General features: G+C 38.8%; 1 protein-coding gene across 1 annotated transcript in view; it reads right to left on the bottom strand.

Moving 5' to 3' along the window:
• Nucleotides 1–19,117, bottom strand: part of LOC123979653 (guanine nucleotide exchange factor VAV3) — a 100,017-nt gene that overhangs the window by 33,158 nt on the left and 47,742 nt on the right. The window contains exons 5-15 of the mRNA XM_046063681.1: nt 16,784–16,892; nt 14,970–15,071; nt 13,403–13,471; nt 12,722–12,825; nt 12,345–12,444; nt 11,921–12,016; nt 7,852–7,920; nt 7,036–7,122; nt 6,844–6,929; nt 6,025–6,157; nt 1,872–1,981 (exon numbers count right to left, since the gene is read on the bottom strand). Coding sequence (XP_045919637.1) covers nt 1,872–1,981; nt 6,025–6,157; nt 6,844–6,929; nt 7,036–7,122; nt 7,852–7,920; nt 11,921–12,016; nt 12,345–12,444; nt 12,722–12,825; nt 13,403–13,471; nt 14,970–15,071; nt 16,784–16,892 — 1,065 coding nt within the window. The remainder of the gene's footprint in view (nt 1–1,871; nt 1,982–6,024; nt 6,158–6,843; nt 6,930–7,035; nt 7,123–7,851; nt 7,921–11,920; nt 12,017–12,344; nt 12,445–12,721; nt 12,826–13,402; nt 13,472–14,969; nt 15,072–16,783; nt 16,893–19,117) is intronic.

The following is a 19,117-nucleotide window of genomic DNA, read 5'->3' as shown; positions in this document are numbered from 1 at the left end:
TCCCAATCCTCTTCTTCACTTCCTGTTAAGGCCTGTTGCTTTCTTTTGATATTTCTTTTCATCATTCCCCCTTTTCCCCCCAGTTATTTATTTCTATATTTTCATTGTAATTGCACCTGCTTGAGAGCCCCACTGTGCTTAACTAATTGTCTCTGCTGTCACTTGCAGTTAGGTTTCATTACAACAATAACAATAAACTAATCTAATAACAGGCATCTGAGCTCTAACTAAAGGAGATCCAGGAGGACTGGGAGAGTGGTTATCAGAGGGGGTTGTGCTTGGGTAGTATATATTTACATATCTATGTGGAGTGTAAAGACTAATGAACATTATGAAGTTATGTCTACTATGTGGTATTCACTAGGGCTGAACAATTAATAGAAATATGGAAATGGCGATATGGCCAAGTGAAATTTCCAATTCGCAGGAGTTGCAATATTTTGGTAAAGGTCAAATATGTCACAACATACCATTATAAATCAAGCACTGTGCTGCTACAGAGACACCACGGCCTGCAAATCATATCCTCCAGATGTAAGGAAAACATGCTTGTTTGGTGCAGATCCCAGCACAAATCACATCTCATCATCATCATTTTGATATTTCTTACAGTGAAATAAAATGAAATCACCCAAAAAAATCATTTTAGTATCGCAGACTTGAGAGAGATACATTTAAACAGGAACTGTCAAATCCAAAGCAGCAGAGGCCTAGATGTCCTGACTTTTAGAATTAAATATTTGATCCTGCATTTCCCATAATGCAACTCAACAGCATCATCTGTTAGACAAGTAAATGCATCTCTCAAATTTATCATCTTTGGTTTGAAATTAAGTCTGTTAAAAAGTCTGTGTCACCCTGACAACGTAACTATGATATCATCAGGGTTACTTTCCCAGACTTCATAAATTCTCCAGAGCCACAGAGGAGACTACACAGCTGTCTTCAACTGCTTCCTGCGTCACCTGATTAGTACTATTTGTAAGCTTGTACTCTTCTGCCTTGTTGTGTGAGTTGTCATTATTTTCCAGGTGCCAAAAGACATATTCACTGCACTTGTCATCCGTGAACGAATGAACTGTGGTTTTATTTCATTGTTTGATATTAGGAAATTAAAAGTTCTGCCTAACTACTGGGCCCCCTGCTGTGGATCAAACACCAGCTTCATGCAACAGTTCAGCTAACATCTTCACGAAGTTTCAAGTGGTATAAATGTGATATAAGATCTTTTACTGCTCTCCTTTTTAAAACTCATTAAAACCGTATGCAGTTTTTTTACACTTTTGACCAATGTTGTATGAAGTTTAGACTGACTTACTTCTGTGAAAAACAGAATGGCTGGTAAAGATATTCTATCTTTCTTTCTCTACATGTCAAATACTATAGCTCCGTTTGTCACTCCTGGCACCAGTTTGTCAGTCAGTGTAGATTCATTTGGATCCAGTTCAGGAAGTGGACTGGTTGATGCAGTTTAACAACAAGCACCTAATGCTGGAATCAAATTTAACCAATTGTGTTCTCTTAAGTATAGGTACTAAATGTTTATAAAATACTGTAAAATCCGTGATTCAAATGTTTGATTATTATGACAATGCTACTCATGCATGAGCTTAAGAGACCGTGACGCAATTTTTTTGTGCATTTTCACTCAGGTTTTGCTTTTAAAAGTAGGTGTGCGACATATCATCTGTTCATTTTTTTGTCACAGCGTTGTGTCCCTCACAAATCACCAGGCAACCTAACTTGAATAACAGGACGGGCAACATGTGTGTTTTGATGCTGTGACAAAATGCAGACAAAAAAAAGGTACACACTCTTATCACTGTCACGCATGAACTCGCGCACACACACACACACACACAGTCACTCACATGGCCATGCCAAACTGCTCCAGCCACTTCTTTTTCAGCTCTTTGGTCTTGAAGAAGAATTCAAAGCCACTCTGGCCCTGGTTGTGAGTGAGGTAGAATCCGTAGGACCACTGCAACAGGAAGAGAAAAACACACACATTTGAGACCGGAAATAAAACGACGGCGAAACAACTAAATTGAGGGTTTGAGTGAAAGACAAACAGAAGCAGGATGGGGCAGGAGCTGAAGTAGACAGGATGCAGGGAGACAGATGGAGACAAAGAGATGCAAAATGAAAGAGGGATGCCTCGGGGAGAGCAAACACAAAGGGTTGGAGGGCGGCAGAACTGACAAACAGAGACAAGACAGAGAGGAAGAGCATGAAGGAGAAGAGGAGGGGAGTGTGCCATATAACTGCTGGGCATCAGACAGCACGCACAGACCCAAGTAGTGAGTGGGCCTGTAATCATCTACCATTACCCGCTTCAAAGGCTAAATATTAGTCTATTAGTCTTTGTGTCAACACATGCCTCTGTTTTTTAGATAGCGTCACCAAACAGATGCTTGTGATGCACTTTTTATGGCTCCTAGTTGTGGTATTGAGCTTCTAGCACTCAGCTCTGAAAACATGCCAAGCTCAGAGTGCTGTCAGTGAAGCTCATCTTTTTCTATTGAAAGAGAAGAGAAAAGGAAAGCAGCTCTCTACAGAGGAATTCCCAGTGGACCCCAAGACTTAACGCTCAGCAAAGATATCTCCGGCTACCAATTTGTAAAGAGGAGGAGGTGGTGTTTGTCTGTCTTTCCATCCCTTTTTTTGCTTGGTTTATCTTTTGGATTTGAAAGGATCCCACCTCCAGACAGATAATGAAAAGTGTTTCTTTGTTGATTTACATAAAATACAATTAATCTGACACTTGCAACACTCATGTGGGTTAATGTGCATGAGTGGTTATTCGCAACATTCAACCGGCAGTAACCATTTTTGGCCACTCGAGTGCAGCAGAAACAAATTGTGAACACAACATTGGTGTATTACGTCTTCAGTTCAGTGTGTAGGTTTTAGTTGCATCTAGTGGTGAGGGTTGCGAATTGCAAACTAATTGCAAGGAAGGGCTCTACCACTGCACAACCCTCCATTTGCAAGCGTGTAGGAGAAGCTACAGTGGCTAATAGGCTCTGTTGGCTCTTGTGCTAAATAATACGTGTGGTCCTCTACTTGTCCACATTTCACTTCTCTTCTTACTTCTTACAAACCAGATGACTACTACTACTAAAACTACTACTACTAATTCTTCCTTCTTGTATTCGTACATATTCAACGTGGTGACGAAACACGCTCTGTAAAGCAGTTTGGCGACTTCCATATAAGGTGACCCGCGATGTATGTAGATAGAAATGACTCATTCTAAGATAATAAAAACACAACAGTTCTGAGAACATAGTTAGGTTTATTATATTGTATTTCAATAGTTCCTCCTAAATATTACACACTAAACCTTTAAGTTAATATGTCCCACTTGTTTTGCACACAGCTGCCTAGTTGCACATCCAGCAGACACAACAGCTGTGTTTCCTCCCACTTGGCAAATGTCAGTCAATATTCACTCTACTTTTTGCTCTGTTTTTGGTCTCCACCAACTTCTCAGAGAAATATCTGCCTGCTAAATGTCTGCACGTTCACCATCCCCCGACTGGACAGAGTCGGGGTAGGCTATCTGTTGGTTTGTCCTCACGAGCAACACCTTAGATATTGACATAACACATAATCTTTTGATCTTTTGTTATTATAAAAATACAGATTACAGCAGCTTTAACAGCTGAAATACATGAAGCTTTCATTCCATTATTTCCTACTGCAGAGGCTCACACCATCAGCTTTTGCATGGAAAATGGCATCAGTCCAAACGTTGTTCTGTAACACTTTAGAAACGATTAGACTTCAGGGGTTTTTTGGTTTTACCACCAGATGACTCCCACGATGAAGGTTCTTACCGCTGCTTTCCTCACACAGTGTCATCTTCGGCAATTCCATAATAAATATTTAATCAAAGAAACTGCATCATATCCATCATGCTAGAAATGAATGACACTGAGGTAGCTGAAAGTTTCATTACATAAAAAAGAACTATATAAGGCCATATGGGTCTAAGCCTACTAATGTCTGCTATTTACAACATCATTATTGCCCAAATCATTGTTTCCTGGCACGCCTTAGATATCATTCCCTATTATGATTGGCAATATTTTTCACCACTTGGCACTTAGTATTCACTGTGTGTGTATGTGTGTGTGTAGTCAGGCCCAAAGCGAAGGTTTAATGATAACACCATCTGGGACGAGGCAGGCTGCTCTAGTCTGACACTGTTTCAGCATTATGCTGGTAAACGAACAAGACAATGTAAAACATGTGCTGGAACAAGCATGTACCAAATTATTTAAGACTCTTTTCTGTTGATTGTTTTGCGTTATGAGCCGGAAAGATTTTTGCACCAAGTTAAATTTAGCAGCACATCGGGGGATTCAGAGCACGACAGGCAGCAGTGGGGTGTAGAGGCTGGTACAGGTGCTTATAAAATACAGTCAAGAAGAGAATTAAATCCATTTTTAGTTGATTTTATGAACCTGCATTTATCTGATAAATTGTTACGGCTGCTCATTATGCTGAAGTAGCGCTGTTAATTGGTTTGTCACGAGTCCAACATGGTTTCTGAGCTTTGCTGACTCAGTCATAAAGAGGCAATAATGGACTAAACAGTGCAAGACTTGCTTCCATTATAGCTGATTGGTTGTTATACGAGATGCTTGTTTTGTTCTTTTTCATTTACAGCATGTTAAGAAGTACGTTCTATTATTTTTCACTTTTACAGCAACAGAGAGAGAGAGAGTGAAAGTAGGAAGCAGAATATGCTCACTACATTGTTCAAACCCTGTTAGGATGGACGTGGCTTACAGCCCTGGGTGAATATAAAGTATCATCAAAAGCAGTTTTAGCTGTTATAAAATCACCGTAAATCACAGCTTAAAGTGGGTTATTGCTTTCTGAAAATGGTGATAACACACCGTAAAATTAAAAGCTAAACGCTCAAGACACATTTTTCCTTTTAAGTCACTGAATTGAATCCATGTGGATTCAAAGTGACGCCACCCATCACTCCCAAGAAATTGAATCTTCCTTGTTAAGGTAAAACAATCAAATTGGACGTGTGATTCACACTTTCCTCTCAGCTGTGATGGATCTGGACTAAGAAGTTTTAACTGTAGAAATAAACTATTTGGCTTTCAGAATCACTGGGACATTTTTTCATTGGATTAAAATTGTGTGTTTGACTGATGGCAGGTCTCATTTTTGTGTGCAGCTCAATAAAGAAGTGGAAAAATCTGTTTCAATATTTTGTGCAAATATGAGCTATAATTGTGATTCTTTTTGGGTTGAGCTTGATCTAAGGCTAATGTTTCTGCATGTCTGACGTCAAACACCATCACTGTGGCCTTGCCAAAAGTGGAAATGAGGTACTCTCTTTGAATCGAAAGGGAAATGTTCAAAAAGAGATGGGTTGCTGCCAAATAATAAAAATAAAAAACAGAAAAGAAATGAGAAAAAGATGAAATGACTAAAAGATGTGCCAATATCTTTTCCAATGTGACGGCCAAGTTTAAACTTGAATTCACCTGGGAGACCTGCTCTGGTGGGGAGTTCAAACCTGACCATGTTGAACAACACAATGGATGTCCAAGGCTCTCCCTAACAAAATCATAACAGTTACATGTTCCATGTCCAGCATTTCTGCTATTCTTCTGATCAAATACTGTATTGTATTTGATGTCATACATAAATTCCTTGATTTTCCTGTCTGGGGTCTATGTGTGTAATAAACAATGCTGATAATCACTCAAATACTAAACCTTTCTTGAATTAATAGGGGCTGCAATCAATGGCTTAAAGACCACTAAATATAACAAAATAAAACAAAGTCAAGTCTATGAAAATCCTTGCTTTCAAGTCAAAATGTCTGCAGCAAAAATAAGTCTATTGGTGGCGGCTATCGACTCCCCCCCAAATGTTTTCTTGATCTTGTGATCTGAAATTCATATATTCTCTGCATTTCAGCATGGAGAGAAAGAGTCAACTCAACAGGGCCGTGTCTCAATAGAAAGCACACGCGCGCGCACAGACCTTTCGGTTCTCCTTGTCCGACGTGGGGTTGTTGGTGATCTTGAAGAGGTGCAGGTCGATCACTTCTTTCATCTCATAGTTGTCTCCTCGCCGCTTACATACAATCACCGCCGCATCGAACAGGAAGATGTGCCTGCGGTTCAAAGAGCGCCATGTCAAAGTAGCTGAATACAAACTTGACGCACCAGTTGCTGTTTTCATGCTACTCTGCCCACTGCACTTTGGGAAATTCTACAATATGCATTTTTTCTAATACAATAATAGCAATAAATATGAATTATTATACATTATATGCCTCTCTCAGAACAGTTCTCAGAACTCTGTGTTACATGAAACTGGACTTTTAATAATTTGTTTTTGGGAAATTTTGGGGATATTCTGTGATTCAGGAACGTCTGCATCTACAGTCCCTGTGAAAGCTTCGCTGATATGGACTGCCTCAAGCTCAAGCAACCTGTTTTAATACACAGTAGTCCTCAAGGTAGGTGACGAGCGAACATAATACTAGTTAAGAACGGCAGGCCAAACAATGTAATTTGTGTTGAAAAAGTTGTTTCATACAAGATACAATGGTACGTGACACACAAGACTGTGCAAAAGTAGTTAAATATACTGGTGAGATTTTAACAGGTTGGTTGTTCTTTTTTAGTAGTTGTAGATATTGACTGATTACTTCACTTTAGTTTTTCACTTACAAGACAGTTTCTAAAAGCACTTAGGCGTAAAGTAATATGTACCCTGGCAGTTCTCCAACCATTGTACCTGATTCTAGTTGCAATCAGTCTGTCAGTGTTTTTGTCAACCAGCGTGTCATCTCACCTGTCCTGTTTAGCTCGTTTGTCCACCGAGGCCACCCGTACCTCCCCGTCACCTTTTGGTCTTCCATAGTTACTCAGAGGCTGATTCTGCAGAAGAAGAGAAAAAGAAAGATGGGTTAGAATCAAGAATTCCCAAAGCGTTGAGAAGTTGCGTGGTCAGCCTCTTGTTATTTTGAAAAAACAGGCAGCTTACCAGGTTTTCGATGGATTTCTGATACTGATCTATTTCTCGCAACGTCTCGTTGTCTCTCTTGACTTCGTTAACATACTGAGCCAAGTCCTGTGAACAAACCAGGAAATAAAAAAGCATCTCCTTTTAATTTTGCTCCATCCATGGTACTATTTTAATTGTTTTTCACACAGGTGGGATAGGGCTATATAAATAAACTTGACTTGGCGAAGGACATGACTCTAAGCTTTAAAGTGAACAGCCTTTGATGAGCAGGACTTATAAATGCTGCAATCAGTGGAAGACTCATTTATTTATGGGTAGTCAAAAGTTGTGGACTTGCAATGAAGTGCAATATCTTATAGTCTCTTTTCAGTCAGGACCATGTTAGTTTGTGAGCCGACACAAGCTTTCATAGCAGGCTGAGAACATTTCACTAGGAAGAGGGAAAATATTCATTTAACACAAATGCTAAAGATGCTGGTTATTATGGTTTAGGATAAAATAATCCTAAATTAATGAATAACTTCATAAGTAAGTTAACCAACAATCCAAAAACAATAATGTATTCCTTTTCAAGGCCCTAAAAGACCATTACTCAACTAGCTTCTTATTATACTTGGCGGCGTCCTGTATGGTCCTGTATATGAACACAATATTTGTCCAATGTTAGAAGCTGTTAGATGAAACCACACACACACACAGTCCTATTGAAGCAAATTAGATGTGTTTTGTAATGCTAAACTCTTAATAAATAGTAACAAAGGTTTCCCCCACCCCTGACTTTAACAAGATAAGACTGCATGGAAGTGAAATAAACTTGAGAAACCGGTGATGTACCTTCATGGCATCCAAAGCCATTCGCAGATTACTCTTGTCAGTGGCATCATGTGTGTGCTTTACCAGCTCCTATTGGACAGAAGCAAATCACACACACACACACACAAAATATAAGTAAGCAAGTGTCCTTTGAAAAGCTTTTTCATGTTGTTTAACTGATTTGAAGCGCTTGTGACAAGCTAATCATATTATATATTTATATATATATATATATATATATATATATATATATATATAATTATATACAAATTATAACTGTACACCCAAAAGTAGGAACTGGAAAGAGGACAGTTAATCATTTTATGATTAACAGCCTCAAAGAAAATCATGAACATGGTTATCATGCTGCTAACACACACTATGGCCACATCCCACACATGAGAAAGTAATGCTTTGACTCTAGATATGAAATGAAAAAAAGGTTACTGCAAAAAGAATCCTGTCCTGAAATAAATCAGATAGTGTGTGTGTGTGTGTGTGTGTGTGTGTGTGTGTGTGTGTGTGTGTGAATCTGAAATTGCTTGCCAGTGCCTGGTTGCAGCGTAAACAAGACATCTAGACCTCAGCAGTGGAGGATAAGGGAAGATGCCATGCATGTCTTTTGTACAGGCCCATACAAACTATGTCCACATACACACACAGATACACACACACACTGAGCCACTAAGGGAGATATATATGTCTGCTCGGCACTGCTCAAATCCCTGGTGTCAGTCAAGCTCAACCTGGGCATTATTATCGGTAGCAAGACGGCAGAGTCCCATTTATCAAGCCTTGCTCCCACCTCCACGCCATCCACAGAGATACATAGGAAGGGAGTGGTCGCACTGATAGCCAGGACCATACTCATTCAGGGAATCATGTTTGTGGCGTGTTGGAGGGGGGCATAGGTGGGTGGGATGATGAGCAGAGGCAGTGAGGAAGAAAGAGAGAAAGATTGATGACAAAAAAAGAGGGAGAGAAATAAAAAGCTAGAGAGAGGAACTCAGGGAGCGAGAGGAAGTGACAAGACATTAGTTGTACAGATTTTGGCTGTCACCATGTGGGAAAGTAACCCAGTGGATGCTTTATTCGGTGCAGCTGGCTATTACCTGCCTGTTCCACAGGGATATCAGCCCAGGTTGACACAACGCAATCACTTTGTTCCTCCAGGGCTTTTTTTTCTCTTGGTGAGAGGGGGGCTTGGATCATAGCCTTTCAGAGAGCCTCATTTAGGACTTTTTTAAGAGAGAACCCTGATGGAATCCGCTCATTTCTGACTAAACAGGCATGTATATTGTTATGGTAAATTGTTCTGATTGGACATGCAGATAATGGGTCTGTCATTCATTAGTGAAGGAAATACGCTCTCTGATACTTGTATTAAATGCATTTTACAGGTAAAATATACAGTACATACTATACTGCAAACCAAACATCTATGGCAAAGAAAGGTCGAAATAATTCAATCAATTCAATTTTATAAGCAACTAAATACCTAATTGTAACTACTACTGAATAGTCATTGTTGACATTTCGATTCCATTGAACTTACAGAATTAACATTTACTTCCAATCAGAAATTTACAGAAAGTAATTTTAAAAATTTTATTTATTAATCTTTGTATTTCCAGTCAACCATTTAAGTTCTGGGCTTCCGGTCTCTCACCTGAAGGCTCAATTACTTCTCCTTGGTAGCCCAAAAGATGGACTTTTGATATGAAAAGGACCAATTCAACCTCAACAACTTTAATTTAGTTATCTGAGTATTGGACTCTTGAATTGTGAAGCCTCAAACAAAATAAAACAAATCAGACCATCCTGCTCCCCTGAGGTCAAACATTACAATGAAATAGTAAAATAAAACACATTTAGACCATAAAGCCTCTATGTGAGTAAGCAGCGAGGAGGTAGAGGTGCTCCTCTCACCTCCACTCCCACACAAACACGTACATACACACACATCTTTTCAGCAGGAGGAATGCTTCTGCTTCTTTTTCATTAAGCAAACCCACGTGTACATTATACACAGACCACCTTGAACCTGTTTGACTTATCCTGTGGTATGCACGTATAGTGTGTGTATTAGACTGAAAGGCTATGCTCCCACACACACACACACACACACACGTATACTGACATACATACACATAATTTACATCTGCTACTATATTACATGTAATATATGTAATAATATATATATGAATGTTTCCATTTCCAGTGGCACGTTAGTAACTTCTCGTTGTCCACAGCCTCACTTCAGCTTCAGCTTCTCACCGCTTTAAAAATACTTCACCTCTCTCTCTGTCTCTCTTTAGTTGTTTGTCTGCCACTCCCTCTCTCTCTCTCAGTGCTCCCTTCACTTTATCTATTTTCTCTCTCCTCCTTCTTGATTGTCTCGATCAGATGACAATTATGTGTGGGTCATTTCAGACTGGAGAGGCATAAAGAAGTAACTGAAATAGACCGCAGGAATCTCAGAGCCTGAAGGACGAAAGCAGGGGATGAGAAGGAAACATGATCAACAGCACCACCTAGTGACTGTGAGGCCTCTCGCTCATTAAGTCTGATTGGCAATGATGGAGCATTTGATGAATCAAGAATTCCCTGATGGTGCTGTTTCACTTACTCATAGTCATCTATAAAGTCAGTTAAGACTTTTAACTTCACTTGAAAGTGTTTTGTGCAATGATTGGTTTGCCAGGGCTAAAGGGGGGAGCAGCTGTAGCAACAGCAGCAACTGAGTATGGCAGAGGCAGAGCCTACACCTCATAAGTGCGTCAACAGTGTTGTGTAATTACTTTCACTGTCTGGAGAGGGAGACTAAAATTCCACAATGTAGGTTTAAGTGAAAGAAAAAATACTCCATTATGAGTCAAAGTCCTGTTTTCAGAATTTTACTTAAGTGAAAAGTACAGAAGTATGATCTGCGAACTATACTCAAAGTATCAAAACCAATTATATTGTTATATATAATTATTGGATTATTGTTTTTCATGCAATCATGCAAACATGTATGCATCATTTTAATGTTGCAGCTTGTCGTGTAGCTTATTTTAACTACTTTATAATGTGTTGTAAACTATAAACATCATATTTTATTGCTGATCAAATGTTAGGTATATAAAATATTAACCTGCAAAATAACTACTAAAGATAGCCATCAGATAAATGGAGTGGAGTAAATAGTATAATATTTTAATATAATACAAAACAAGTATTGTAAAATAGAAACATTCAAAAAAAGTTGAAGTACGTGAAGATTATACTTAAGTGTAGTACTTGAGTAAATGTTACTTTCCCCTGCTACTTATGCACTTTGTTGCAGCAGGTACCCATGGCTATTTGATACTTCAAAACAGTGTACGTTGTTTTCCAATGTTATTGAGAAGGTAATATTTATGTTTTCACCAAGAACGTGAAGCAAAACCAGGGCATGATGACATCAGCATATCTACAGTATATTAATCTTGAGTCAATGATCATTTTGGTTAATTTTAACCAACTTTCTATTCATTCATTTTTGTTTTCGTTTAGCACCTTCTAAACTGCACCACATAAGCATGGAATCCTTCTTAATTCTTAACCGTAGCTACCAGTCTGACTCTGAATTAGTCAATCTAAAAAGTATCAAGCTGCCATAAACCAAAATGACACAAGTGTCCAAAGAAATTTACAAATCTTAAGTGATAATCACTATAGAATATATAGTGAATATAATATAGAACACTTTTTGTGCCTTTTTTCATTGAAAGTCTACATGTGCCATCCTAACATATAACTAAAAGATGAATTGCCTTAAAGAAGTTTATGCTCTACTCTATAAAAATAAATTAATTATTGTCTGATTTTTTCAGTTGGCTCGAAATGATGCATACATAAAGTTACAGTACTATATATAAAACATCCGCTGCATATTCACAGAAGAACAGATGGAACAGTTTTTAAACTTTTGTGTAGAAAACTCAAGCCACTGAACTTGTTTCCCAACATTCACAGCACTAATTAGAAGGTCATGGCTTTACACCACTTGACATGACAACTTTGTGACTACAGTAAAACACTAATATGATAGGTTGGAGTACTGTACCTGCAGGAGGAGGTGATACTTCAACACTCGCTGCATAGGAACCACTAGCAGATCTCTCAGCGTGAACTTGCCATAGTTGGCTCTCTTTGAACATTCCTGCAAGAAGACAACAAAGAAAGGAAATCAATAGATTATCAATTATAAACAGACACCTATAAAATGTATTCTTTATATAAATTCCAGCTGCTCTTAGTAAAAAAAGAACTTAATGTAACTTTTTTTTTCACTTTCTAGAATTGAGAACAGTGAAAGTATGACTCTTAAGGGGCAAGCTATTAGAGCTTATCAGAACAATTTACATGTTGTCAGCAGTGGTGTTGTCACCTGCAATGCCTCAGGCATACACATGAGGGCATTCTCTGACTATTTTGACAAATGAACATTGGCTCTAAATAACCATTTACAGACACTAAAAACGTTTTACCTCTAGCTTCATGCGTAAGTCCTCTCTGTCTTTGCAGATGTGATCCAGAGTGGCGATGGCTGTTTCCACATGGCTGCAGTATTTCCCATAGATCAACAATCTGGGACATAAGAACACATGAAGAAAAGGCAAAAGGACTGAGGTCATTATTTCTAAATTGGACATTGCACATGAATCTAAATGTGAACAAAGAAGCCTGATATTATTTGTTGACTTACAGCAATTGTGTCTGAGATACTGTATAACAGCTTATCAAGTCTTATATGCACATGATTTATTGAAAGCAATATAAATTTATAAAATTAATTAAGGGTGTGTGTAAACACTAGAAGAGAATAAATAGAGAGGAAGGAGAGGTTACAAAGTTCATAGTGTACCTCTCTTTGAAAGTGATGAAGATCTGGTAAAGGTTCTGGGCACTTCTGTGGTGGACTGAGTCTTGGATTTCCAACAGTAAACATTTATGAACTTTAACCAGTTCCTGAAACACACCAGCAAAGATCCTTTAAAGTTGATCTCCATCAAATTTCTGTTATGACAGTGTAAAATCCAAATATTTTCTGTTTATTAACACATGTGATGAAGAAAAGCAGGGTTATGTTGCTGTTTATCAATACAATGATTAATCATCTCACTTCAACTTTAATTAGAAACTAAACACGTTTAAAACAAAACTAAAAAAAATGTAAAAAATACCTGCTCACCATCAACATGTTAGCATAGTAATTTTGAGCATGTTAGCATGCTGACGTTAGCATTTTGCTCAAAGTGCCTAAGTACAGTCTCATGGCTTACATGCAGCCGCTTACATGGCTGTAATGTATTTAACACACATTATAATGATGTATAAACAGCTGTGTTATAGTTTGGAAAATAAAAACAGCAATAACAATGTGGCATTCACTCATTATTGATTTTATTCCACATGTGCTTTTCCTAATGTGACATGTCTAAACGTCTTTAGTAAAAAAGGCCCTTTAATGAACAGTTTTGTGACCCCGTTGACCACCCAGTTGGATTATTGCACTGCAAAGTGTAAAGTAAAGACAATGACTTACCGGGATATTCACAAACAGCTTTTCCATCTCAGCCATAGATAAAAACATGGTGAGGGGCGTCATAAAGTGCTGCAGCAGAGAGAGAGAGAATGCAAGAGAATGAAGCTTGTCGCCTCTAGAGCGGGAGTGGGAAAGTCATTTTGCGAGAGGCTATTATATTATGGGGCCGAGTTGCAAAGAGCTGCAGTCAGCAAAAACAAGGAGGACTGTCTGGGTCACAACAATAATCTCATTTTCAGAGTTTGCAATTTAATGATTTCCTCTCAGAAAACTCCCGCCGCATAGTCACCTCTACATCTCAAAGGAGTGGGCGAGCACAAACTAAACTCCACCATCCACTTCATATCGAAAGTCATCTACTGAGATACCCCACTGGGAAATCTGGTGAGGTCTTTTTCCAGACGTGAACGTACAAGAGGGAGAAGACAAGTAGCTGTGGCTGAGGTTTAGGGACAGGCAGGCCTCCCACGGTCCTGCAAAAATGCAGGGTAAGGTGGAAAACATCCACGACAAAAAGGGGCTTTCTCATGGTTTTGGTTTTTTGGTGCAGTTTGTTCTAAACAGCGCCCGCTATTAATTGAAAAATAAAAATTTATTCTTTCACTCATCTCTCTCTGGGAGTACAGATATGTTACACAATATATATGTTTCCCTTATCCCTTGTACACGAAAACAAGTCATTACAGTCTCAAATTGCAAGTGAGAAGGAGGCCAAATTGATTGCGTAAAATCAATGGGGTGGGACTATTTTCACCCAAAGAAAGTTAACTTTACTTTCATTTTTGCCCCACATCAACTCAGAGATCAAAGAATAATTCAGTTTTTGATCATATCTATTGGTTATTATTATTGGGTATTGGATTTGTACTATTTCCAATACTGAAATTATTATAAGTAACTAATTAACTAGTTTTAACATTTTAACAGTTATTGAAACAATACACTCTGACATGTTCAGAATAGAAAATCACTTTGTTTTATCGTCACCTAAAATGGTTGGGAACCACTTATGTAAGTAACATCATTTGTAAGATTTACCAACAAATCTAACTCGAGCGGCAATCTCCGTGTCTGAAAAGTGAAGCCAGTGCCTAAGTGTCCTAAACCTGCATTCTTTCTAGTTGTACTAAAAGACACTCTAAGGAGTCGGTGGTACAATTAAGCCTGTTTTCGCAAGCCAAAATTAGCATCCCAATTAATATCACAGTTAACGTGAATTACAGATGCAGCTTTCTAACTAAGCTAGCTAGCTTAACCCTCTTGTCCAAATATGGTCACATCTGGTTCCAAAAAAAACAAGATGGTGACAGCACAAATTTCCAAACTCAAGGCTTCAAAACCATAGTCTACAAACCAGTGGGTGACGACACGGTGTCTATGTCAACTTCTTTTATACAGTCTATGATCTAGACTTGGGCTACACACCCAAGATTGCTTTCAAACTATGTGTATTTAAAATCAAAACTCTTTAAATTGTATGTGTATCATATAGAAGAGCATTGTATTTTGAACCACAGTGTCATTATAAAGTGACAAAAACAAGCCCTGTTAGTCAGTGAGTCAGTACCTTCTCTATAGACTCCAGGGTCTCAGTGTATTTCTCCTCTGTCTGCTTGATTTCTGTTAAACAGCAACTCCTGATGTCAGTCTCTGCTTGCCTCTGGAACGCCTATGCACACACACACACACACACACACACACACACACACACAGAGGACTGTTACTATGTGTCAGCGCTGTGGGCTGACAAACTGTTGAGTCTTCAACCAGATGTAGTCTGTACATCTCTTTGAGCAAGGTCAGAGGTGAACACATGCTAGCTAGATGTCTGCCAATTATGATGAGGTACCTTTTTTTATTTTTACTGAACAAAGCATTTATAGTGTGAATAAAAATACAATTAACTTTAGATAAATTTCTGAGCAAGTTGCCATAGTTTGCAGTGGAGAAAAAATATCAATTTGGACCAAAAACAGCTGTTCAAAAAATATCAAATGTGAAAAAAACAAGTAATAAAACTGACATGAACAAGATTATAGTTAGTTTAAATCTAGAGAATGTTAACATTTCAAAGGCACCCATATACTTTGAACATCAAGGTGTATACTCCTTCAGTTTCAGTTTCACTAAATACACTGCTCAAAAAAAATTAAGGGAACAATTAAATCACACATCAAAGTTCCAAGTCTTTGCTGTACATTGTATAATTAATTAAGAACAAAATGACGTAATAACGGTCAATGGAAACCAAAATCACCAATCGACTGAGGGCTGGTAAAAGAAACTGAAATCACAGGATGATCCCACTTGCTTTCCTCACGGCAACTCATAATGTGACTCAGTTGTGTTTTTGGCTGGACTGAAGAACTGGACTACCTGTGCAACCTGAATGGGATGCAGGTACCGCCTTATGCTACCAGTAGTGACAAGGACACTAGCAAAACACAAAACTAGAGAGCAATCAGTCAGGAAGTATAAGGAGAGAGCAACTATCTGTGGCTACTACCTGCAAAACCATTCCCTTTTCCCTTTTTGGCGGTTGTCTTGCTGTTGCCTCTTCAGTGCACCTGTTATCACTTCCATCTGCACCAAAACAGGTGACACTGATTCAGAATCGCCGATGTTTCCTAACTGGACAGATTGATATCTCTTAAATGTTCCATTTTTGTTGAGCAGTGTAGTACTATATTAAAAGTAATGTAGTAAAAGTTCATCAATGTCACACACTAACAGTCCAACAAAACATATAAAGAGATCCTTTTCGAGACTCCAATAGTCAGATTTAGCAGGCTAAACATGAAGCTACAGCCAGTTGCCAATTAGCTAGCTTTGCACAAAGACTGGAAGCAGGCCAAAAAAACTAGCCTGGCTCTACCCAAAGGTATCCACCAAACAGCACCTCTACCACCTATATCTCATTTTTTCCAATACAAAAGGTGAAGAGTGAACAAAACTTTATAAACTTTATAAGTGATTATCTCTGCTGGTTTCCTGCAACTTCCCAGGGACGACAAAACTCCAGAAAGTCACTGAGTCCAGCCAAAAAATAGTCCAGAATCACCAAAACAGACTAAACAAACAAAATATACTGTATTGTGTTTGTTAATGAACTTTAGAGGTGCTGGTAGGCAGAATTTGTTTCCTTGGTATGGTGTCACGGTAGCTTCCAGCCTTTATGCTAGGCTAAAGCTGAAGCTTGGTGGCTCTAGCTTCATATTTAGTTAAAATACAGACACGAAAGTGGCATCAATCGTCTTCTCTATCTCTGGACAAGAAAGCAAATGTGCATTTGCATGTGCTAGTGTCAAAACAATTTCTTGTTAAATACAGGTGTTGACTCAACCTGTATCAATGATGCATTGTAAAGAGTTAAAGACTGACCGGGGGAGGGATGGCTTCTGTCTTCATCAGGTCCTCATAGATCTCTCCTCCATCTTCATCATCATACACACAGTCATACAGATCCTCCTCATCCTCCACCCCCTTCTCACTGAAACACACATGACAGAATATTGTAATGGCACATTACACCACACTGCTGTTTCATCCGTAGTTGTACTGTGAGTGGGTAATGGTTCTTCTCATGGCAACCACATGAAAGATACACACAAAAAACCACACAGTGTTCTGGTTTTACACAAGGGGATTTTAAATACTATAGCAGAAATCGTGTTAGTCAGGGACAACACTTAATCCATGGCTATGAAAGTGGCTCAGAAACACACACACACAAGCAAAGACTTTTATGTGTGACGCCACAAGCCTGTTCTGACACACATCTGAGCCAATTACTCTACCTTAGCAACTGGCCTAACATGACATGACTAAAAGAGTGGGTGAAGAAAATCCTTTGCATGAACCCTGGCACACACAAGGCTGACAGGATGCATTTGAACCATGTCCAGTAACATTAATACATCAAGGTTTTGGCAAACTGGCCAATGATATGAATGATGAAAAAAATACTGTAGACTGAAGAATGATCCATATGCTCCTGGTGGTCAGTATGTAGCGTGATTTGAGAGGTCAGAACGTAAGGTATAAAAAAAAAAACTGTTGTAGTTCAGTTACCTCTAGTTATATGCCAGATGTCATTGCATTATTTATTATTTTTTGCATCAAATCAAATGTGATTAGCGGCCACCTACTAACCTTGACCATCGTATAAAACTACACTTGACCGTTAGCTCATGAGTAGTAGCTACCAGAGCAAGGTCATAGTAGGAGGTATGTGTTTGGATCTTACTTGGCAGAGACCTTTCCAAAACAGCATGGCTGTGGTCTAATTTATTAATTTCTCCCCTACTCTTCTAACTCTTGATCTCACAATGTGGGATGCTGAGGGCGGTGTGGCTTGAGGCCAACAGTTCTAATATTCTGGTTCACTTGGAAATACATCATATTACAGAAGATAAATAAACTGAATATGAAGGCCCTGAAAAGTCTTAATCGTCCTCTTATGACGCATGTAAATGTTAAATGTTCGTCAAAATGAGAAATGTTTTGGTAATTTAATTTTCTCATATGATATGGATGGAGATTCAGTTGGAAAAAAGGTGATGTCGTGTTCTTACATCGACCAATCAAAATCTGATGACAGTTGGCGGGTTGTTTGGTCACTCCGTTCATCCGTTCAAACCACACATACACCACACTACTGATGAAGATGATTAGCTTCGATTTTTACTGTTAAAGGTTCAGTATGAATGTTTAGGTGGCATCTAATGGTGAGGATTGCGAGTTGCAACCAATGACTCACTCACCGCACAGCCCTCCCTTTGCAAGTGATTAGGAGAAGCTACGATGTATGACATGCTCTGTCTGCTCTTGCGCTAAATAATGCATGTGGGCCTCCATTTGTCCAAATTTCTCTTCTCTTCTGACTTCTAACAAACCAGACTAATACTACTACAGTTCATCCGTTTGGGCTACTGTAGAAACATGGCGGCGCAACATGTCGATTTCCATGTAAGAGGACCTGCGGTGTATGTAGATAGAAATGGCTCATTCTAAGGTAATAAAAACATAACGGTTCATTATGTAAGGCCGTTATTTTAGGGTCAGGGTTACGTTATGTACAGTGCCTTGCGAAAGTATTCGGCCCCCTTGAACTTTTCGACCTTTTGCCACATTGCAGGCTTCAAACATAAAGATATAAAACTGTAATTTTTTGTGAAGAACCAACAACAAGTGGGACACAATTATGAAGTGGAACGAAATTTATTGGATATTTCAAACTTTTTTAACTAATAAAAAACTGAAAAATTGGGCGTGCAAAATTATTCAGCCCCCTTAAGTTAATACTATGTAGCGCCACCTTTTGCTGCGATTACAGCTGTAAGTCGCTTGGGGTACGTCTCTATCAGTTTTGCACATCGAGAGACTGAAATTTTTGCCCATTCCTCCTTGCAAAACAGCTCGAGCTCAGTGAGGTTGGATGGAGAGCGTTTGTGAACAGCAGTTTTCAGTTCTTTCCACAGATTCTCGATTGGATTCAGGTCTGGACTTTGACTTGGCCATTCTAACACCTGGATGTGTTTATTTGTGAACCATTCCAGTGTAGATTTAGCTTTATGTTTTGGATCATTGTCTTGTTGGAAGACAAATCTCCGTCCCCGTCTCAAGTCTTTTGCAGACTCCATCAGGTTTTCTTCCAGAATGGTCCTGTATTTGGCTCCATCCATCTTCCCATCAATTTTAACCATCTTCCCTGTC

Source organism: Micropterus dolomieu, linkage group LG01 (assembly GCF_021292245.1).
Source record: "Micropterus dolomieu isolate WLL.071019.BEF.003 ecotype Adirondacks linkage group LG01, ASM2129224v1, whole genome shotgun sequence".
Classification (NCBI taxonomy): Eukaryota; Metazoa; Chordata; class Actinopteri; order Centrarchiformes; family Centrarchidae; genus Micropterus; species Micropterus dolomieu.
Note: the sequence above shows the minus strand (reverse complement) of the source record. Positions and strands in the feature narration are given on the sequence as shown.